The sequence below is a fragment of the Eleutherodactylus coqui genome, chromosome 2 (assembly GCF_035609145.1).
Source record: "Eleutherodactylus coqui strain aEleCoq1 chromosome 2, aEleCoq1.hap1, whole genome shotgun sequence".
In the NCBI taxonomy this organism is placed as follows: Eukaryota; Metazoa; Chordata; class Amphibia; order Anura; family Eleutherodactylidae; genus Eleutherodactylus; species Eleutherodactylus coqui.
Genome location: NC_089838.1, coordinates 204,791,210 through 204,814,746, shown reverse-complemented (window position 1 = coordinate 204,814,746; position 23,537 = coordinate 204,791,210). Strand labels below are relative to the sequence as shown.

At 39.8% G+C, this 23,537-nt stretch overlaps 1 protein-coding gene across 2 annotated transcripts in view; it reads right to left on the bottom strand.

Annotated features, from left to right (window-relative positions):
- Nucleotides 1-1,452: 1,452 nt before the first annotated feature.
- The window catches only part of ALPK3 (alpha kinase 3), a 108,579-nt gene continuing 86,494 nt past the window's right edge, over nucleotides 1,453-23,537 (bottom strand). For both annotated transcript variants that reach the window (XM_066592277.1, XM_066592278.1), the window contains 6 exons: nucleotides 19,011-19,046; nucleotides 18,214-18,488; nucleotides 14,219-14,307; nucleotides 12,117-12,334; nucleotides 11,991-12,039; nucleotides 1,453-8,625 (listed from right to left, as the gene is read on the bottom strand). In XM_066592277.1, the coding sequence (XP_066448374.1) occupies nucleotides 8,277-8,625; nucleotides 11,991-12,039; nucleotides 12,117-12,334; nucleotides 14,219-14,307; nucleotides 18,214-18,488; nucleotides 19,011-19,046 (1,016 nt within the window). In that variant the 3' untranslated portion in view covers nucleotides 1,453-8,276. The remainder of the gene's footprint in view (nucleotides 8,626-11,990; nucleotides 12,040-12,116; nucleotides 12,335-14,218; nucleotides 14,308-18,213; nucleotides 18,489-19,010; nucleotides 19,047-23,537) is intronic.

Sequence of the window (23,537 nt, the reverse complement as noted above, 5' to 3'; positions counted from 1 at the left end):
ATAGCCAAATGTGATTGTCTCAGAACTGCTTTATTTAGTTATGGTGGTGAGGCACCAATTTTATTAATAGCTCCAAACCATGAAATAAAATGTTGTATTCATCTGTTTTCTATAACATTCCAACATGCCTAAAAAGCAAAAATGAAATTTTAAAACACAAATTGCAATTTATCAGTTATCCTTGCAGACCACATTTTGTATTCATGTCCTGCTCCTAGTAGACAAATGTGTCCCCATATGAGCAATAGAGAATAAAGAAAGACAACATGAAAAAGTATTCTACTGTGGTTCTGTTGAGAAGATAAAAAATTTCAGGATTGAAGAATGTCACATATGTCACTTTTTCACTCTGTCCAATTTAAAACAAGCCTCCCAAAGGCAGATAATATATTAATCAATTTCCTTGGAGAGTCAAATGATCAGGGGCCTAACTGGAAGCTCATGGGCTCCATTACAAATTCTGTATTAAGGCCCTCCATATGTAAATGCTTGAAAAAGAGAAAGGTGGAGGTATCCTGTGTTGGTGTTTTATTTTTCATTGGTGGTGAACGTGCATGTGCGGAGGTGCTGCCAGACAGTCCAAACCTGTAGACCACAGGTCATGCAACGTATGGGAAATGGCTAAAGATCTGGCGCCAGGCACAGCTCTCCAGTGAAAAGTGGCAATAGGAGTGTGAATGATATTCTCTATTGTATAAAATGTAAGAACCAGCAAGATAGCTGTGTTTCGAGGCACAGCCTCTTCTTTAGTTAAGGTGGGATGGGACACTATAATGAATGATATAGTTAAAAAAAAAAAAGCGAAAAATTAAAGGGAAACAAAGACTCAAATAAAATGGAAGAATTAAAATCAAAATCATAATAAACTTAAGTATGAAGCACAAAATACGATGGAATAAGAGGCAAAACAAAAAATGCGTGTTATATGAGAGTAAAATAAAACTGTTACATTAATCTAATATATTATAATTCATGTCAGATTTCAAAGCTTAAAGGGGTTGTCTCGCGAAAGCAAGTGGGGTTATACACTTCTGTATGGCCATATTAATGCACTTTGTAATATACATCGTGCATTAAATATGAGCCATACAGAAGTTATTCACTTACCTTTCCTGCGCTGGCGTCCCCGTCTCCATGGCTCCGTCTAACTTCAGCGTCTAATCGCGCGATTAGACGCGCTTGCGGGGCGGAGCTACACGATGACGCGTAGAAGGGGGTGGAGCCAGAACGCCGCTGCTGCCGGACAGACCCGAAGGCAGAAGACCCTTCTGCACAAGCGCGTCTAATTGGGCGATTAGACGCTGAAGTTAGACGGAGCCATGGAGACGGGGACGCCAGCGCAGGGAAGGTAAGTGAATAACTTCTGTATGGCTCATATTTAATGCACGATGTACATTACAAAGTGCATTAATATGGCCATACAGAAGTGCTTAACCCCACTTGCTTTCGCGAGACAACCCCTTTAAGAGAACTAAAACTGAATAAGAAATAATTATCACCTTAACGGGTAACAATAGTCTCATATTTCATACTAAACATGAATAAAAAATAATAAACAGGCGTATAAAACAGTAGTAGAAAAATGGATAGATAAAACTAGTGTATACATATGTATATATGTACAAACACATACATACCTGCATACACATTCCTAAATATGCATGTGTGCATACATGCATACACATAAAAAAGAAAACGCACAAAACAAGATGAAATATATAAAAATTAATTAATAATGTAATATTTTCTAACAACAATTTATGGGTACACTTTAAAATTCAAAAGGAATATTTGCCATCAGAGTTTATACAGAGCGGTACACAGGTGTTATCATTAAAAGCAGTGTATAAAGACTAATGTCTAAAACTGTCAAGGAGGGGCATGAGAAATGTATTATTTCAGGGTTAGTATACTTTAGGAACTGAGATTGTGGACTTCAGGAGTGCAAAATATCAGACAAATTGACTTACCAACTGGCTACTACAGTAATGGGATAACTGGTTGTGCCTATTAGCTGACATGGTGGAACACCTGGAACGGCAACGTAAAAGAACTTATACTAAGGTGTATGCAGATATGTAGACATGTATGTATTGACCTCTATTAGTGTATATGCCCCTGATGTGTGTGTGTGGCGTTGGATTTTGTACTGTGGATGGATAGTTTATACGGCGTATTAGCTAATATAGTAGGACAATATGTATGTGACTAGGATGAAGCAGAGGTGATACAGAATGTAACTGGAAAGGGTTAAAAGGTGATGGCAGGAGAGGGGTCAATGGGTGCTTTATGAAAGATGGAGTATAGCTGAGGACTGTATATACAGTGGTGGTAAGAGAGGGGTTAATAGAGACTATATGAAATAATGGAGTGTGGCTAAGGGACTTTTGAAGACTGAAACTGTACTTCCTGCCAGAGGGAAAGGGAAGGGTTCAGAAGCGCAGGATTTCAGGTATTTTCTGCTGTCAGGGAAATATAGCCAGACATGGCAGGAGAAGGAGTGCATGCCGAAATACTGCACCTGCGCAGTGGAGACCAGCCATTGCGCAATCATCCCCAGCATAGTACTGCTGGGACTTTGTATCAGTGGTGCTCAGTGTAAAGCTTCAATTAGTGTATTGGATGGCTACTATTGTGAAAATAATAAAGATAACTGCTGAATACGCACTTGGGAACAGAGAATAGGGCTGGTGGATGCATGACCACAGGGAGAGGAAGCTGTGGGGAGGGGGCACAGAATGAAAATGAGACTGTATATGAGTGAGGTGTACACGAATAGGACGGGAATAGGAATGGGAATATGCATGCTAGTATACAGATGGGGCTGTAAATGTACTAGAGCAAAGTATGGAAATATTTGGAGAAGGATGAAAGGCTGAGAAGGAAGGATCGGCTTATGTGGGGGGCTGGAAGGTGAAGAAATAGTGTGGGACTGTCTACTAAAATGGGGCTGCATGTAAACAGGGAGCAGAAAGTATGGAACTGGCAACAGGAAATATAGGTTAGGAATAATGTGGTGGAGTGAGACGATTAGAGAACGGCTTTTTGGAAAACCTGGAATGTACATTGGAGAGGAGCGAATGGGAATATATTGTACATAAACTGAAGTAATGGAAAGATGATGGGTAATGGGAACATGAAACCTGGAGTATACAAGAATAATGTACAAGAGTATGAACAATGAGGCAAAAAGGAGAGAAGCGGCTATTTCAAAATCTAGGTATATAAGTATTAAATTTCAAAGATATCCTCAAGGGTTTTGTTCAGACCTATTGGTATCAGGGTGTTAGATTTGAAAAACTGAAAAAATAGGAAATGTATTGGATTTTCAAATTAATTTATTTCTGAGGCTGCTATTTGTTCTATTATGGTGATTTCGAGGGCGCTCGAATCACTAGTGTGGACAATTGATGCATATTTTGAAATACTGTGTTTTGAGAAACTTGTTGACATTTGACCTCTGTTTATTGATATGACATCTCGGGTTGAGTAGTGTAAGGCCGCCTGCACACGAGCGGGTCGGATCCGGCAGCGAGAATTCTCGCTGCGGGACCCGACCCGGGAGCCTGCAGGGACGAGCGCGTACTCTCCCGCGCCTGGCGGCCCCGGCTCTTTCATGTGCCGGCTGCAGCGCAGCCGGCGCATGCGCAGACCGGAGCCGGTGGCCGGGTGAGTGCGTGCCCCGCACAAAAATAGGACATGCCGCGGTTTGTTTGCCGTGCGAGATTTCGCGCGGCCAAACCGCGGCCGTCTGCATAGGAGTGCGTATTGTAATGCACTCCTATGCAAACTTTCAGTGGCGGAAATCCCGCGGCGGGATTTCCGCCCGTGTGCAGGCAGCCTAACTGATATACTGTAAATGACAGGGGCATGCTAATAAATAGATGACGAAGTTAGAAAAGCAATTCAGGACAGTTTTGATGGGAAATAATTCACCAGTGATAAAGGAGGTACATTTGTTCTTAATGTTTTCGGAGCATTTGCATTTCTTTCTATCACATCGGAAGCAGCCAGTTATTCTTGGAAAAAATTGATGGTGCACTCCTCAACTATTGGGAATAGTTAAAATCGTAATGACTTTTTTGACTCAATGTGAAGTCTAAATACTCAATAGAAGAAATCTTACCTGTAAAATTTAAGTTCCAATTGTGGTTTAAATATGAAGTAAAACTTTTTTACAATTTTTCTTTTGATCCTCCCCTAATAAATTATAGGTCATCTATGTACCACTTGTATAGAATAATGTTTTTGTACCATCTATGGTTGGAAGCAATATAGTTTTGGTTTTTTTTTCAAATTACCCTATAAATTTATTGGCAAAACTGGGCGTGAAACACATCCACATAGCTGTACCCTTATTCTGTTTGTATATTTGGGAATTTAAAAAAAACACATTATTTTTTGAACTGAAGATGCTACTTTCAGTTATAAATCTTTTTTAAGGTCATGTGGAATGTTAGAATACAAAGATGTGACGTCCAGAGTTGCTCATTTGTATGTTGGTTGCCACATCACATTCAATATAATGCTGATGAGAGATGCGGTGTCTTTTTGGTAAGAATCTAAATGTTTTCCATAATTTTGTAAAATGATGTCATTATGATGTGAGAGGTTACTGGTTTACATATATTATTGGTCTGATGCGTGGGTTAACGGGGTCTTTGTGAATCTTTAGGAGATAGTAAAAAATAGGTAAACGGGGGTTGTCAATAATAATAAATTCTTTTTCTTGATAAGGATTTTATCTGTGAAGGCTTCATGTATAAGGTTAATGAAACTTTCTGGTGTGGAGGAAGTGGGATCATGAGGGAGTGGGATATAATCAATGTCGGACAGTATACGCATAGCCTCACTATTGTATGTACTTTCATCTTGTAGGACAACCCCACCGCCTTTATTGGCATTCTTTATTATAAGATCCTGGTTATTGTTTAATGATACAGCCAAATGTTCGACTTTGCTAAGATTCTTATTGATGCAACATCTTTTATTTATTTCTCTGAAATCTGCAATTACTAAACTAAAAAAAGTTTCAATAAAATTCCCTCTATAGTGGATTGGGAAAAAGGAGACTTTTAAATTAGTTCAAATGGGTGCTGGCGATGATGTAGGGGTTAAGGAAAGGCCAGTATTTGTATTCTCAGGATAGTTCCTAATTTTTTTGCATCATGGCAAAATGTCTGGTCAAAGAGAGTTTCCGAATACAAGTGTTAATATTAACAAAGAGTTCGAATTCCTTGGGCTTGGTGTTGGGGCAAAAAGAGAGGCCTTTATTTAACAAATCCCATTCTGCCTATGTGAGGATGTGTTTAGTATGGTTTTTATCCTCTTTGGGTTTGATTTCTCTACTCTTTTTCTTGCCTCTTTTTCCCCTTCTAGTTTTACCATTGTCTCTAGTTTTCTTTTCTTACATAGGGGTTGGTGTAAATGACGGCGGAAGGTCTAAAAAAGAAATGGAATTATTGGACTGTATGAATGTGGATGGGCTTTTTAGGGTTTGTGGGGTGTTTGGGTCGACAAAATACCCAGTATTGGGATCCGTTCTAGGGGTGTTGTACACAATGATCAGTGAAGAGTAGAGGAAAAGATTCATTCTATCTTATCTCCAGTAAATGGCTTGCTGTTCATTTTCAGCTCTATGGTAGTTGGATTGTTCGTACCATTGGAATACTTGAACATGTGGTAGGTGGAAGGGAAAGGGAGGAAAGTGATGTGGCTTCCTCCCCTTAAATAGGTTTGGAAGCACCTCGTCGTCTTCCATTTCCCTCCCAGAGGGGCCGGAGAGGCAAGTTGTGTAGTGGTACAGGTGTTGATGGGAAGTTTATGCTGTGGTGTAGTTGTAGGGATAGGTGCTTGTGGGTTAGGCTATCTTATTATCTTATTTTGGGACGAGTGCCCAAAGATTTGAATTGTCTTTTGGGGGTTAAATTGGTATCTTCACTAAATTTATAGATGTGCTTCATACTTAAATTTATTATGTACATCATATTTTGATTTTAACTCTTGAGCTTCCATTCTATTTTTTTCTTTGTTTCCTTTAATTTTTTGCTTTGCATCCCCCTCTTTTTACTATATCATTTATTATAGTGTCCCATCTAAGCTTAAATGAAGAAAAGGCTGTGCCTCAAAACTCGTTTCTGGCTGGTTCTTAAATTTTATGCAATAAAAAATATTATTCACACTCTTATTGCTACTTTGCACTGGAGAGCTGTGCCTGGCGCCAGATCTTCAACCACTGTCCACCTACCATATGTCACTTATAACACTTATTTCTTCTTTTGCAGCAGTGAGGCATTTGGGTCCCCTGTGTCACCAAGACCTGAGTGTGACTGTTACCTCTGTAGTGTCCCTGAATGAAATGGTTTTTTGATTATTTTCCTGCTAACTGAATTGATTTTGCTTCATCAGTCTATGTATTCTCAGAAATTTTGAGTTGAAATGCATATCTTACAAGACTGGCACTGAGATTAGGAACTATATGTTGTATCACAGAGGACCACAAACTTTTCTACCTCACAAGTCAATTTCCAATAAGATAGGTGGTGTTGATCCACACTGGCTATTAAAAGAGAAAACGTCTATAAAAAGATATGACAAAATTACCCTAGCAATAACAGACATTTAATTTTTACTTTAGTTTCAATAATATGATATCCTTAGTGTTACTAGGGCACAACAGAGCTACCACCATTTGGAGAGCTGCATGTTGGACGCCCAGTCACTGGTTGGGGGACACTGCCCTAATGTAATGAAAAGTCAAGGTGAGATGAGGTCATTCTGATAACTGATTTGATCTACTTCAGACTCAAAGCCTGACTCCACTTAGTAACAAAAATCCCAACTGTATACTCATACTTGCATTTCTTTATCTGACCTTCCTTCTCCCTATCTTTTGTGCCTGTTCCTCCCGTTCATAGTTATCAGATGCCGTTTGCAACTTGCAATCTATATTATGGAAGGTCCTCAGTACTGTTACTACCATGGCAATTGAGTGGCTGACAACTGGGGAGAATGAGGCAGTAGAAGAGAAGATTCGAGCAGATTATGTTGCCTGTTACACAACATTTTAGTATTGGATTACAGAAAATTGGTTTTGCAAGTGGAGTTAGGGTTCAAGTAGACCAAAAGCCTAATTTCATGCAAAGCAAGTAGCACAGATGGTTTCTTTGATGTTGAGCCTGTTTCCTTTGGGCTCAGTTGTCAGACAATTATCAAAATTAAGATAATTTACTCATTTTCAGAATCTTATGAACTGCATTCATTAACTAGAAAGTGCTGTGATCACCCTAGAGACATAAAGAAACCACCAGAACTAGTCCAACAGTTTAGGACTTAGTCAAAATTCTGCTCAATGATGTTACTACATCCAGTATCTGATGTCTTTTCATAGGTTTGTCGAGAACAGTCTTATGCTGTTGATATAATTAACATCCCGTTTAAATATAGCCTAGAAGACATCCCATGATTGACTTTGGGAGAAACACCCTGAGATTTAGCAAACACTTCTTTCAGTGCAAAAAAAAGACCACACTTTCTCCTGAGAATTAACACCTTGCCTTTGTGATTCTTTATCATGTAGTGAGGCGCAGGGAGCCATAGCTCCCATTCTTATATTAGTCGTAAGAATAAGATGGCATCCCAGCTCTGGTACTTTTGCGATAGCTTGGCAATTTTCACATGAAAAATTAAAATTCACATGAATGACTGGATTAACATTCATCTCTGGACTAGAAATCACTTTTGTGTTAATACTGTTGTGACACAAAGCAAAAGAAGAAGGTGGTATAGTGTCAGTCCGAGTCATGAAGTAAGGAGAAAATATTCTGGATTTTCTGAAATAGTGTACATTATCCACTGGTCGTACGTGATGGTTCTATAACCAAATATTTGCAGCAAGTACATTTAACCTTGCGCTTACTGAACAAATCTTTGCAGAGATTTGTAGTCCACATTCATTTTTGTGCATTGCATATTAGAATTGTTGTTTTGTCTTAAAACACAATGCTCCTTTTTAAGCATCAATATAGAAAACATAGATATCGTCTTTAGAGTACTTAGTCTTTGTGGCAAGAGTAAATGCACCTTCATAGCTCACCTTCCATTTCAGATAAACCCCAAACAGGTCAGGCTGTCCACAGCCACTCCGTTATGGTATGTAAAACAGAGAAGAAGAAGTACGTTAGTGCATCCTATAGGTTTGCTTAATCTATTCATTAAAATAGCTGGTGCTGTCAAGTTCGGGTATAGCATGTACCACGAAGGCATATTTTCAGGTTTTATTGTGGTTTCGGAATTGTTAGCCCTTCACTTCCTTTGTTTTTGGGACCTGAGTGTGCATCTCCTGTCTCTGTGGCTTTTCTTGTGGATTTAGGGCTGACGCCACCTTTTCTAGCAGTTTGCGGGCTTAACGTAGCTTTCTTTGGCATCTGTGGGCTTGACTGAGCAGAGCCCGTTTTTCTTCCCATCTGAGGACTTCTTGAGCCCTTTGACTTTGAGGGAGGTTGCAGACTTTCCGCTGCTTTTAGAGACTTAAGGCCCAGCATTTCACAATAACTATTGCACTGGTGAACTGAAGGAAATTCCTCCAGGATCTCGGGGTAGCAGCTCTCTTTTAGTCCTTGATATCTGGAAAAGACGCAAAAACTTAGATATAGTATGATGTAACTTTTACAAAAAAGAAACAATGTGCAGTATCTTGTTAGCCACTAAAAAAGCTTTTTCCTGTTATACAAATTCACAACCACAAAGCCAACTCCTGTACGAATAGTGAAATTTAAATGTGTCGGCGTATTGTGGAAGTCTGGCATTTGCATGTGAAGAGGGACCTTTTATATTCTGCTCTGTTCTTTTTTACCTCCTCATCATTTTAAACTCTATTTTTTAAATTAGGTTCTCGAATCAGATAAGAAGGATCTGACACTTTGTTTATTTAATAGTATATATTTACATATATTGTTTTGGACGTATTCTGATAATTTAGGTATATTTTAGGCATATTAACGTGCAAATAAGGGATGTGTTAGTAGAGCTTGTAAACCAGTTTAGTCAGAACTTAAGGCCCATTTACCTGGAGTGATGATCGCTCAAAGATTGCTCAAACGACAGTTTGAGTGACCGCTTTGAGCGATCATTTTGCATAAACTATTAGGTAGCTACTCAGCTACCGAAGAGCAATTACCGTAAGTGTGCAAATGAAGCATTAGCTGAAGGCAGTTAATAGCCCGAGGGCTCTTAATTGCATTCAGTTTCTTTGTTCTCTAGCGGGAAACAATGCTATCAGCACTACCCGCGGAGAATTGCTGATAAGGCTGAAAGTCGATTTTTAGGTTGGACTGAGTTTAACGATAGGCTAGCAGAGCCCGAAAAGTGCATGATGGCTGCGCGTTTAGGCGCAACGATTATCGCTCAAACAATCGCTTTTTAGCGATTTTTGAACGATAATCGCTCCGTGTAAATGGGTCTTTAGACCAACCATGTTCAACAGCTCAGCAATAAATCTAAGGTCACATGACAGGCCATTGTGATTGAAATAAAATTCAGAAGAATCACAACGTAAGGCTCCACCCACCAAACATTTAAGTCTTCCAAAGGAACTATGCTTTGGTAATCCCCAATATATACGTTTAATAAAAGGCAGAAGCCTCTGACATGCAACTGTATGGAATACAGTATCATATGTCACTCATAGTAACTCATTATAAAAAAAACTACTACTGCGCAGTATACATTGTTACTGTATTTCTATGTATAGAATAGTGCAGTTGACTATGCTATTCCATACATTAAGGAAAAATGCATATTCCGCCATTCATTTTTTTTTTCTAACATGACTTTTTATTAAGTAGATTTTTGAACAATGAAAAAAATGATTGTATAAACAAATATAACCCCTTAGTGACCGCCCTATAGAGTTCTTACATTCTGCCACTGCAGGATGTGTATGGAGGGAGATCACGGGGTGATCTCTCTCCATACATCCCGAGTGCTGTCTGTTTCTTGCAGTTTGTGTGCCATAGAAACAAGATGCAACAAAAGATAGCGGAATTTCATTTTTTTTCTATTTCTCTCCACTTAGAATTTTTTTACGTTTTTCAGTACATTATATGGTACATTAAATACAACTCGTACCAGAAAAAAAAGCTTCCATACACCTACATCAATGGATAAATAAAGGAGTTTCATTTTTTTCTCCCCCTTTTAAAAAATTGTAAGTAGAAAAAAAACTTTAAAAAAAACTCCATCACTAAGAGGATGATAAATGTAGTTGCTAATATATAGCAGATTCTATTATATTCTAAAAAATAGTCTTCAACATAGGTGACTACAAATGTAATATTCAATAGAACATGTATGGGACCATCTGGGACACCAATTTCGACAGCCTACGAGCTCGCATGATCTAGAGGCTCAGTTATAGAAAATTTGGATTTATATGCCACAGGATACTATATGGAACCTGTATGCTTCCATGCCCACCCGTATCACATTTTGCATCCAGCTAGAGGCGATACAACAGGGTACTCGAGTCTGTCTTTAAGGGGTCAGTTTTCTGCAATGCCCTCTTATAGGTGCCTGATTTTTTTTTTTACAATGAGTCTGTGTGAGCAAAATAATTTCAGAATGACGTATTTTCTAATGTAGGTGTGCACAACCTCTGGTCATTGAAGCCATTCTGTGTAACCTCCAACGATGAACACACAGACATAATTGGGTTTTGTGTGTGTGTGTGTGTGTATATATATATATATATATATATATATATATATATATATATATACACACACACATATATATACACACACACACACACAAAATGTTTGATAGATTCGACACAACAAATTCGAAAGGGAGAAAAGATGTAAAGGTAGCTTAGCATACGTTATGGCAGTTGTGAATTGTTCATTTTTTCCATATCTGCCATGAACTACAATGGAGATAAAATTGTGCATGAGCAACTAACTACCTTGTCTCCTCTCCTCTGGAGTGCTGAACAGGGGTGTAAGGGACCCCCATGTATGAACTTATCAGAACAAACCAATTAAGTGAGCCCACTACAATCAGATCAAATCAATGACATTTCAAGCTCAAGGAGCTGCAGGGAAGAGGAAAAGCTGCTTCAGCAACAGAGCCAAAGAATAAAAGGGGATCTTTCAGCACTCTCTAAATTGAATAAAACATATGAACTTTATTTCATCTTGATTATTAACCCCTTTAACACTCCATGACGTACAGTTACATCATGGAGGTTTGGGGTTTGTATGGAGGGGGATCGATTTCCCTCCATACAAGGCATGGGGCCAGCTGTTTCTTACAGCTGACACTCGCCCGTAATTCTGACAGTGGCATTTAAATGCCCCGATCAGAGTTCGGGGGTCTCAAATGGCCTCCCGCAATGAGATCACGAGGTGATGTTTGGTTGCCATGCCAGCTGGGGGTCTTTCGAAAGCCCCCAGGGCAGCCATTGCAGATTGCCTATCAAGCGATGCCTGTGTTGTGTCTTGAAAGACTGCCTGTTATATTTTGGTATAATGTAATACTATGGTATTACATCATACTGCAGGAGCGATCAAGTGATCGCAAGTTCTTGTCCTCTATGTGGACTAAAAACAATTTTACTAAATTAGTTGAAAAAAGTTTTATTTAAAAAATAAAAGGTAATAAAAGTTTGCAAAAAACCTTTCCCCATATTTGTAATTAAAAAAATCTAAATAATCCCCACCAAAACATAGTGTTGTTTTTAATTATGAAGATGACATAAAATTCATGTTTATTATTCAATGAGGAAAGTGATGGAAGATCCCCTTTTTTATCCTTTGGATCTAGCAGCTTATGGTATATACTGTCAATATGCTATAAATGCCTCCAATGGAAATATTCCTTTACATTTAACTGTGGACCTTGGGTGTGGTAAAATCTGGCAATATGACCTATGCTCTAAAGGCCTCATTGTCTCTAGATGTCATCTGATGTCTTCTCTTCTTTTTACTCACCCTTTGGATTTTGTGGCAATTCCTATATTGGTTAGTTTCCATCCCACACCTGGAAAATAAATAAGAAAATAAGTGCATCCGTGCATGTATAAAATAAAAAAAGTGCTTTGTCTTAGTGCTTCTCACCTTCTAGAGTGGTGACAAGGAAATTCCCATTTGTCCACTGAAACACCCAGTGCTGAAAAGTGCAGCATTTCTGCTCAATTTCTGTGTTGTTTTTCATGTATAATTTTCGTGAACGATCTATGATGCAGTACTTCTCAAATCTGCCATCCAGGTCCTCTTCTACGGTAGCATAGGGGATATTGTTGGCAAGTCGATAAATCAAGTTCAGAGGTAAGATCCTGGATTGAATGTAGATAAGATATGACAATATTCAAGATCCCTATAATAATTACAATACTAAGAAACACTTGCATTGCATTTATCGTCATGAAATAGAAGGTCGCGGACAACAGGCAGGCTCTACATATTTTCAATTTTTAAGTAGGATTTTCAGTTTGCACATATTTTGAATATTGCTATTATTTGGTGTTTAACGTTATCCTCCCTAACCCATTCCCCCATTAGCATGTTAGTCAATATCAGGTGATGACTGTCTAATGTCTATGGCCAGGTTAATTTAATTTTGCTGTTCCTGGTCAAAAAGATAATTTTGGCCGTGCACCAAAATGTGCTGTTTTGCATGAAAATTCCAACAAACCTGCTCATGATATAGTGTTTCTGGTGAAATGTATAGCTAGTGTGTTGATGGAAAACATCATCATAATGACATTACAAAATTTTTTCTTCAAAAGAACAATTTGCTTAAACCATTTAAAATGCGTAGTGTCTATTAGGGCTGCTTTACACAGAACGATTATTCAGATTCTCATTGCATTGTGGGAATCTAAATGTTAATTGTTCAGTGTAAATGCTGCCAGCGACTGAATGACAAACAATAATTTGTTTGCTTATCACTCGTCATTCAGTTTCAGCAGGCATAAAAAAATCAAACTCTAATTGGCCCATATAAATAGACAGTTGTTCATTTATGAATGACTACCTGTTTACTGTGAATGGAGGCGGGCGGCCGGAGAGATCTGCATCCCAGTCTGCCTCCATTCACTGAGTCATCATCACTTCTTTAGCTCCTGACAATTGTTCCATGTAAAATGACCCTTAGAAACAAGGCAAATGCCAACGTCCTGAAAACAATCTTTCAGCAGTATCTCCCACACCCCTTGCACCCTAATGATCTTCATTTCTGTACATACACAGATACTGCAGCTTTATCTACACTATCCTATTCTGTATAAGATGGCTGGACCATTGTGCAAAAAAGCAGTTTTACTTCTTGTGTCACCCCAATTTCCTCAAATTGTAAGCTCTTGTGAGCAAGGCCCTCATACCTCTTGCTTGAACTCTTAAAGGGGTTGTCCCGCGCCGAAACGGGTTTTTTTTTTTTTCAACCCCCCCCCCCCCCCGTTCGGCGCGAGACAACCCCGATGCAGGGAAGTAAAGGAAGCTTACCGGAGCGCTTACCTTAATCCCCGCGCTCCGGTGACTTCAATACTTACCGCTGAAGATGGCCGCCGGGATCCTCTGTCTTCGTGGACCGCAGCTCTTCTGTGCGGTCCACTGCCGATTCCAGCCTCCTGATTGGCTGGAATCGGCACGTGACGGGGCGGAGCTACACGGAGCCGCTCTCTGGCACGAGCGGCTCCATAGAAGACTGCTGAAGACCCGGACTGCGCAAGCGCGGCTAATTTGGCCATCGGAGGCCAAAAATTAGTCGGCACCATGGAGACGAGGACGCTAGCAACGGAGCAGGTAAGTAAAAAACTTTTTATAACTTCTGTATGGCTCATAATTAATGCACAATGTATATTACAAAGTGCATTATTATGGCCATACAGAAGTGTATAGACCCACTTGCTGCCTCGGGACAACCCCTTTAAGTAGCTTGTTACTTTGTAATCTCTGATTATGTGCACGTGTAGCATTTGAATTGTAAAGTGATGCGGAATATGTTGGAGCTATGTCAATAAAGATTCTTACTAATAAATTATTAATACTATGAAGCTGGTTACAGCAGATCTGAACCAGAAAGAAATAGAACACCAAAAATAACTAACTGATTTACAACCAGAATAAAAATAAATTTAAAGCAAACTATTAGTAATTCTGATCAAAATAAACATAAAATCATGAGCAAGTATATAGCGCTATACTATATCTAAACTTACTCTGGAAACTTTCCAAAATTGGGGATCCCTCTACATTCAGCAGCAAATATCTTGCAATATTCTCTGGTTGTGTTCTGAATTTTACATTCCTTGAAGGCAAATATAGACAAGGTAATGACAGAAAAGATTATGGCCATTAAATCATATATACTCCTGTATAGTAGAGAAGCATCATGGTTTAGATTAACAACACTAGACTGACCCAATGTTCGCTACGCGAATATAAAGTGTTTGAAGAGTGGTGGTTGTGAACTTCCAAATCTGCTTGGTTAGGTGATTATTTAGAGTGTCACCTTGTATATCTACCATGTTTCCCCGAAAATATGTCCTACCCCCAGATAGTAAGACCTATCAGGTTTTCGGGGAAGGCTTAAAATATAAGGCCTCCCTCAAAAATAGGACCTAGCTAAAGTGCCCCAAAGAAGCAAAAGTCAATACTCACCTGGTCCGCGGCGTCCCGATGCCTCCCGATGGTCTCCGGCGGCGGCGCTGCGGTAAACTTCGTCCTCCTCATCTCACAGCTGAGCTTCTGCTGGTGACGGAGCTTTGAATACCCCGCCTCCAGCAAAGCGAGTGCTGTGATTCTCTGCTAGCACTCGATTAGCCAATCAGAGCTGGCGCTCTATCATTGACAGTCATTCAGTGAATGACATCACTGAATGGCTGTGATTGTCTGCTGGCGCTCGATCAGCCAATCACAGCGCTCGCTTTGCTGGAGGCGGGGTATTTAAAGCCCCGTCACCAGCAGAAGCTCAGCTGTGAGACAAGGAGAACGAAGTTTACCGCAGCGCTGCTGCCGGAGACCATTGGGAGGCATCGGGATGCTGCGGACCAGGTGAGTATAAGCCCCCACGAAAATAAGACACTGTACCCTTTTTGGGGCAAAAATTAATATGAGAGTGTCTTATTTTAAAGGAAACACTGTAATATAAAAAAGCCTACACGTCTGTGTCTGTTTGTCCGACTCTGTCTATCGCTCTCTCTGTCTCTCAATTGCTATCGCTCTCTATTTGTCTGTGTCTCTATCGTTCTCTCTTTCTGTCTGTCTCTCTTTTGCTCTCTGTTTCTCTATCACTCTCTCTATCACGCTCTTTATTTATCTATTACTTTCCCTATCGCTCTATCTATCTGTCTCACTATCTATCGCTCTGTCTCTCTATCGCTTTCTCTGTTTCTATTGCTCTTTCTCTCACTGTCTTTATCGCTCTCTCTGTCTCTCTATTGCTCTGTGTCTGTCTCTATCGTTGTCTCTCTGTCTCTATTGCTCTCTCTCACTGTCTCGCTATTGCTCTCTGTCTCTCTATCACTATCTCTGTCGCTCTTTCTCACTGTCTTTCTCTCTATTGCTCTCTATCACTCTTTCTCTCTCTGTCTATCGCTGTCCCTCTGCACAGCAGCGCACACCCATAAACTTAACATTGTAACTTTCAACCTGCCTGACTGACAGGTCCCTGAATGTATTAAACTCACATTTGATGATTTTATGGCGGTGGTGACCATGTGTGTCATCTAATGACACCAACATCATACACCAAAGTTACAGCAAAGGGGTCAACGTGTGGTCCAAGAAAAAGCATGTAGGCTTATTTATATTAGATGTTGTAAGCCTTTTTAAATAGCAATGGGCCAATGACCAGAAGGTCTTGGTGGAACACATTGTGTAGTTATCAGTTGGAATTTTGGGTCCATAAGAAAAATCTGATAATGGTAGACTTTGGTGCAGTATTGACAAAATTATGAGATATGTGTGTGAAATAGCAGTCATCAGATGCTTGTATTTGGCAGGCAGAGTTCAACAGAGTTATAACAAAATACAAGAAGGTTTTCTGGTGAACCCAGGTTCTGATACAATAATGGGTCTAAGAAGTTTAGCAGAAGGCAAACCTTTTAGGACCTGACATTGAAGCTGATAAGGTTTAATATCTTATGAACTGGTTCAGAAAAAAAAAAACAGATCTTAAAGGGGTTTTGTCATAAGGAAAAAAAAAGAAATATTTACCTATTCCTCGACCGTCAGTCTTCTTACTTCATCTTCTCCTCAACGATCTTCTCCTGGCTCCTCCAGTCCCCCAGGTCACCTCACCTCCAGCCGGCTGGATCCTCTTCTTCCTGTTTTGGGGATCCCATTCTCGGCAGTATCCTTCTGACAGGTCAGTGTACGTTACGTCACTAGTGATGTAAACGTCACTGCCTAGCAGGGAATGCCAGGCTATTGCCAAGACTGCACATGCGCGCTGTCTCGCTGCGAGTGTTCATTTACTATTGTTGCGAGCCAACGTGCATGCGCAGTCTCGGCAATAGTGACATAACGTACACTGACATGCCGAAAGGAGAATGCCAGCAATGTACGCTTCATCACCGGAAGAAGAATCAGCTGGCTAGAGGTGACGTGACCCTGGGGACTGTAGGAGCCAGAAGATGATCAGTGAGGAGAAGATGTCGTAAGAAGGCTGCCTGGGGAGGAATAGGTAAGTATTGATTTTTTATTTTTTTTTTATTTCTCATGAATTTTATTAATTTTCAAAAGAGTAATGATACATTCAAATAAAACAAACAAAAATAAGTAAACAACGCAGTAAAACTATGACCGTACAAGACCTCCTGCATACATAATGACATTAAAGGAAATAAAATTCCTCTTTTACTCATCTATAAAAAAAGGAGATATATTGTTTATAAAAATACGGTTCTAATAATTCGACTGCAACAACATATAAAGAAGTAACGGGTTAAGATACAAAGGGAAAGTAGGGATGGGGTTAGGTTAAAGTTGGGCAAATTCGTTTCCCTATGTTCCACTGAGTCCCTCCACTCTCATAGGTTCACTCAGCCCGCTGCCCTTTAAATGGGGGGAGTCGAGGAGGCGCTATTCGGCTACTAGGATTGTCAGGGAAAGTTTGATTTACAGCCATAGGGTTCCAGATCCTCATGCTTAGAGAATATTTGTACCATGCTGCCCAGGTGCGATCGAAGAGTTCTTCCTGGTCTGTTAGCAGGGAAGCCAACTTCTCATTGGTCATAATCCAAGAAAGTTAAACTTTAAGAAGGTCTATGCTGACCGATGCCTTCCTTCTGGAGTGCGCGATAGCCATGCGAGCAGACAAAAAGCACAAGAAGACCCACCGGGTCTTATGTTTGCGTCTATCAGGTATCAGTCTACCCAGGAGCGCGTCCCATGGGGATTTACGCAAATTTAGATTTGTGATGGAAAATATCAAGTTATAAACTTGTATCTAGAATCATCGTAACCTGGGGCAATTCCACCAGATATGTAAGAAAGTGCCCTGCCCCTCACAGCCTCGGAAACATAAGCCTGATGCCCCTGGGAACATGTTAGAAAGCCTCTGGGGGATTAGGTACCATCTCATAGGGAGCTTATATCCTGCCTCTGTAATATATACATTTTATAGACAATTTAGCAGTTGCATTAGCCATATAATGCCATTCAGATGCTGGAAGCTCCGCTCCCAATTCCTCCTCCCATTTAGTCATATTATTGAGTTTACTCCATGGTGTCTTGAATTGGGAATACATCTTGGAAGTAGCTCCTGCCCCCCCTGAGGTTGAATTGCAAATGCTTTCAAAGACAGACTTATTAGCTTTTGTGCGCCTATCCTCAGTCAAAGACAGTACTGATTTTTTTTTTAATGGCAAAACCCCTTTAATGATATGTCCAGCATGAACCATGATAAAAAAAATTTACTATGGTATGTAATTAAAAGTGGACTGTTGGAACAATTTCCAACAATGGGCCCTAGAAGCTTCAATCCAACACTGATGGCAGATTAGTAAAACCAATATTTTATATATTGTGGCCAGTGGAAAATGAAGACATATCTGCAACACAATACTGTAACAAACAGTTGATCATGATAGGAAAATAAGATTTTTTTTCTAGTTTTATAAATAGTTTTTCATTTGTGGCCATGTGAAGAAATGTTGCTGTAATGTTTTAGTCTTTCTGCCACTTTACAGCCTTGTTCTGTGACACTTACCTGAATAGTGATTTCATAATTCTTCTCCACTAAGGTGCTATCATTTTTGGTCCCAAAAGTGATAAGGTTTCGGATTTTGAGAATACAGGTTTTTCCTGACTCAAAGATTGGCTCCAACCCATAAATCACATTCACTCTGCAGGATTTCCTCAGAAATCCCTTTCCAACATGTGGATCTTCCATAACTATCCTTCCAAAAAACTTGTCTCCCCAGTAGCCTGAATCAGCTAACCCTTTCGCAAAAACCATTGGCGTCATCTCTATTTCTTCTCCAACTGAGAAAATAAAAGGAGGTAAAGTACAGTGAAGCGGCTAAGTATGGAACAATATCATTTCAGGTATTAGTTGTCGCACTGTAACCACAGAAACAACACCTGTAATGCTGGGTTAATATTTCCATTGCAGATTCAGATAGCAAAGACCAAAAGACCCCATTATAAGTAAATGGGCGTCTGGTGGGCGGTGCTGGAGTCTGTTCTGCGATCGATCTGACACAACATTGTGCATGCTATTTATAAACAGAAGCCATAACAGAGATGTGAACAGAGCCTTAAATGTTTGGTAACAAATGTGTAAAGAAAAAGGTGTATTTCTAAATCCACTGAAGTTGTACTGAAAACAATCAGAATGATGAATATTTGAATATGTATGATTGATAACCTGTACTTAACACAGTCAAATGATAACAGTCACATTCGTGGTCTGCTAGTAAATAATAATCAATAACATATTTACTTATTTTCTCCAGACATACAGTTTGGCTTCCTCCAGCTAAACATGTCCTTCTCATACGTTACCTTCAACTTCTTCTTTAGAAATGAATCCAGACAAAACTAAAATAGAGACGAAAACACAAATTATGATCGTATTAAAAATGTTAAATGTGTAGAAACAAACAGTTGCATCAAATAAATGTATAAACCTACAACTATATATGCAGTACTTCCATGTTTGTTTCAGTCTCTACACCTACATGACACCTTGCTATTTGCTTGTGTGCATATTCATAATAATGACTATGATTTGATTCAATCTGCTTCCTGCAATACTCAAAGCCGCAGTCACTGGCATCAGTGATTTATTTTTTTTTAATACTTTTTTACACTCAAGATATAAACTTGCCGATTAGTGGGACCACAGAGAAAGGTAAGGGTGGCGTGTGAGGAAAAGTTCTAAAAAAGTCTTTTTACCCCTTCATTGTGGCAATCATGTATGTAATCTCAATTGACTATATCTCAAAAAAATCTACCCACTGAAGCTGAGTCCTATGTGGTAGAGGAATCTTTATATTTAAATGTGATATGTGTACATTTAAAAAAAAACTTTCTAGACATGATATATTGTTGTTGCTTTACTTGCATATGCCTATGGTATCAAGCAATATATTGTGTAGTTTCAACCTGTATGGTGATTTTAAGAGGTATTTCCATCTCAGACTTTTATGGCATATGCACAGAATGTGTGTGAGTCCTACCTATGTTCCCTATCCCCTACTTTCTCCCAAGTCACGAAAACAGTGTAGCTCGCTGTGCCATGCTGTTTGCATAACTCCCATTGACTTCTATGGGAGTTACAGAAACAGAGTAGCCCAGCCATGCTAAGCTGTTTCTATAATTCAACCAGCTAGCCACCTTGTAGAGAGCAACAGTCCCCTCTTGGTCAAGATGGAAATACTGTTTTAAAGCATATTGAGATATTGTAAAAAAAGGAGACCTGCTATCTTAGCTTAATTAGGACATCAGGACAACACTAGACAGTCAATGATTTTGGGGGAATCCATGTTTTTTACTTCTTCAATTGAACTGTGTTAAAGCAGGTGACTTTGTATTCTTGGCAGTGTGATATTATTTTCCATACATAGTGGAAAAGCTTTTTTTAATGCAATACCAATGACAAAGATTTATTTTTGCCTACAGTACATGTGCTTATAGAATACAATAGAGAAACTGATAGGAAATATGTCAGAAAAGTATTAAGTCCGACATTTCAAATGCCAGTCTTAATATTATTTACCATGGTGCTCGATGCACCTCCATATATAAAGAGGTGTACGCCTCTTCATATATTGGGTACATCTTAACACCTCCGTACACCCACACAGAAATGCTCTCTTCTTAGAAATGTGGCAGACGGCAGTGCAAGGCTTACGCAAATTTTGTGAATTTCTGGCGTAAAATGTTTTATAAATGTTCCCCTATATGTTTGCTTTTTAGATTAATATTGCAAAATACAATTTTTTGAACTTGCTATTTTGCTTATGTTTCATCTTTATTCACTTTACAAATGTTTCTGTATGTTGAAGAGTTTTGTGTCCACTAGATGTCACCTCTGCTTCACATTTCTTTTCAATGTGACATTTTTCTATCTAGTTGAAGGCTTGCTCACATCAGCGCTCAAGGATTCTGTTTTTCTACTCTGTTAGTAGTAAAATAGAACCCTCTGGCCAAACGCATGCAAACAGACCCCATTGACTATAATGTGGTCTATTTGGTTTCTGACCACTCCATACAATGACAGTTTCTTTTTAGAACCACTCGTATCAAATAGAAAAATTTCCCCCGCGCTCGTGGGTTCCAGCAGAGATAGAGGACACAATGTCCGTAAATAACTTTCAATTATTTATTAGTTCCTTTGCTACGCGTTTCTGCGGGCTTACCCGCTCTCTTCAGGCATTTTTGTATAGCGTTTAGCGCTGCTTTTTCAGCACAGCGCTAAACGCTGTACAACGCTCTCATTCATTTCAATGGGGCTGCTCATACAAGGCTGAAAACGCGGCATCTTCAATGCTTTGCTTTGACAGCGTTGCATGTTCTATTTTTGGCTTTTGTGTTCCCCTTGTAGTTGTTATGCCCTCAGTTCATCTATTCCCACTGCTGCCCCTATATACTGCCCACCTGTATTGTTTTGTGCATGCTGTGGCTGACAGGCTGCTGTATCCAGAGGCACTGGCAGCTTATGCCAGAGTCGCTAGGATGCGAGCCTGCAAGAGGAGGAGGTATCGAGAATCATAGTAGGTCCATGAAGAACCCAATGCTGATTTTCTGGAAAATGTTGTGGCGTTCAGCATTTTTACAGTGATGCTGAGAGAAAGGGGCAGGAGGGGAGCTCAGAGAAACAGTTTAGCACCAAAGGAATAAGTGGAGCAGTGACCATGTAGAGTGCCTGAGAGGCTTGCTCTCAGAGTTCTGTAGGACAGCACGTCTGAGCACAGCTATCCTAAGATTGTCACTGAGCTAGAGACATGAGTACTGAGAAACATTGAGAGCTCCTGCCAGAGAGAAGTGGACTGAGAGAGAGCCTGCTTGGGTAGGCTGGTCACAGTGCAGAGTGCTGCCTAGAGTCTTACTATGGAACAATGTCTCCAATCAGAACAGAGTAAGTGGACTGGTGGGGCAACTGGGGAACAGTTGCAAGAGTTATATTCCTCCTCCTGAGCATCATAGAAAAATATTGAGAATTTATCTTGTGTTAAGCAAGAATCCGCAATCCAGTTAATTTTATACCCTTGAGGCAAGTTGGATTGAACAGCTCTTTGAAGAGATGGTATCCTTTTTGCAAAAGAACTTGGAGTGGAGCTGTGCTTGTCATTCTGTAGTTTGCAGCCATACGCCAGGGAAAAGCAGTGTTTATGCTAAGTGCGCTTTGCATGTTTGTAGCTGAAGTTAATTGGGTTTATTTGAAAGGTAGTCACCATGAGGATGCATAGAGACACATGGTCAGTACTAACACTAAGTGGCTGGTGGAACCATGTGGGGCAGGATGTGGTAATAAATAACATAGTAACATAGTGTAAGGATGAAAATAGATGTCCATCTAGTTCAGCCTAATACCTCCCAATATGGATCCAAGGAAGGCAAAAAAGCCCATAAGGTAGAAACCAATTTCCTCATTTTATGGGGAAAAAAATCCTTCCTGACTCCAATCTGGCAATCAGAATACCTCCCTGGATCAACAATCCTTCTGAAGCAATTAGTGACTATAACATGTAATATTGTTAAACTCAAAAAAGATGTCCAAGCCCCTCTTGAACTCTTTTAGTGAATTCACCATCAATACATCCTCAAGAAGAGAGTTCCATAGTCTGTGATTTTATAGTAGAGAACTGACTTCTATCTTTGTGTAGAAACCTTCTTTCCTCTAGGCGTAGAGGATGCCCCCTTGTTATAGTCACAGTCCTTACTACAAATAGATCCTCAGAGAGATCTCTGTATTGACTCCCGATATATTTATACATAGTTGTTAGGTCGCCCCTCAACCGTGTTTTTTCTGAACGAAAAAAAAAAATTTTAATAACCTCTCAGGGTATTGTAGTCCACCCATTCCATTTATTAATTTAGTTGCCTGTCTTTGAATCCACTCACGCTCTGTTATGTCCTTGAGTACTGATGCCCAAAACTGTACACAATATTCCATGGATGGTCTGACTCGTTATTTGTAAGGAAGAAGAACAATGTTCTTGTCATGTACCCCAATACCTCTTTAGATGCACCCCATGATTCTATTTGCCTTTGTAGCTGCTGCCTGAAAGTGGCACTTCTTTCTGGGTTGGACTGGTGAGATTTAATGGAGAGTTTACTTTACCACTCTGCATTTCACCTGACATTTCACTTTTCTCAGTGAATACACTGGTAAAAAACCTTGTTCATTTGAGTGTTTTTCTTTGAACACAAATAGATGCGCAAGAAGATCGCTGCTCGTGTGTGGAAAAATCATGTAAACGAAGCAGATGGCATGATCTACATTTGCGCATAATTGGCTCGTTCACACGATCTATGGTGCGTGCTGCATGTTAATCCAGCTCCCATAGGAGTCAATGGGAACTCCTGCGCAACACACACCAAAGATAGGTCAGGTCCTATCTTTTCTAACAGCGCGCATCTTGGATGCGTGCGTTGTGGCCACGCATGTCCTATCTTTTGCAGGTGCGAGAATTTTGCGTGCCTAAAAATCGTTCATGTGAATGCTTCAATGTGAAACCATAAAAGGAGTAACCCAATTTCTTCTTTATTAATTAAACTATAGCCAGCACAAACAATGCATTTCAGGGACACAGCCAATTCTTCAGAAATGGCTGGAAAGAAATATTAGGATGTTACTGGATATTCATGTCCTATACTCCCAGGACAGAAGAAATGGCGGGTTCTCATTTCTGAAGACATTGTCCCAGTCACTGAGATTAAGGGCATCTCTAAGCGGATTGAACTTTGCCGTCCTAAAATTTAGTATTTTTGTAGCTCCCTGATAGAACTCCCTATTGAAATACAAGTGGAAATGTATTATATTATGGTCACTATTTCCCAGAGGTCCCCCAACCTGCACCCCTG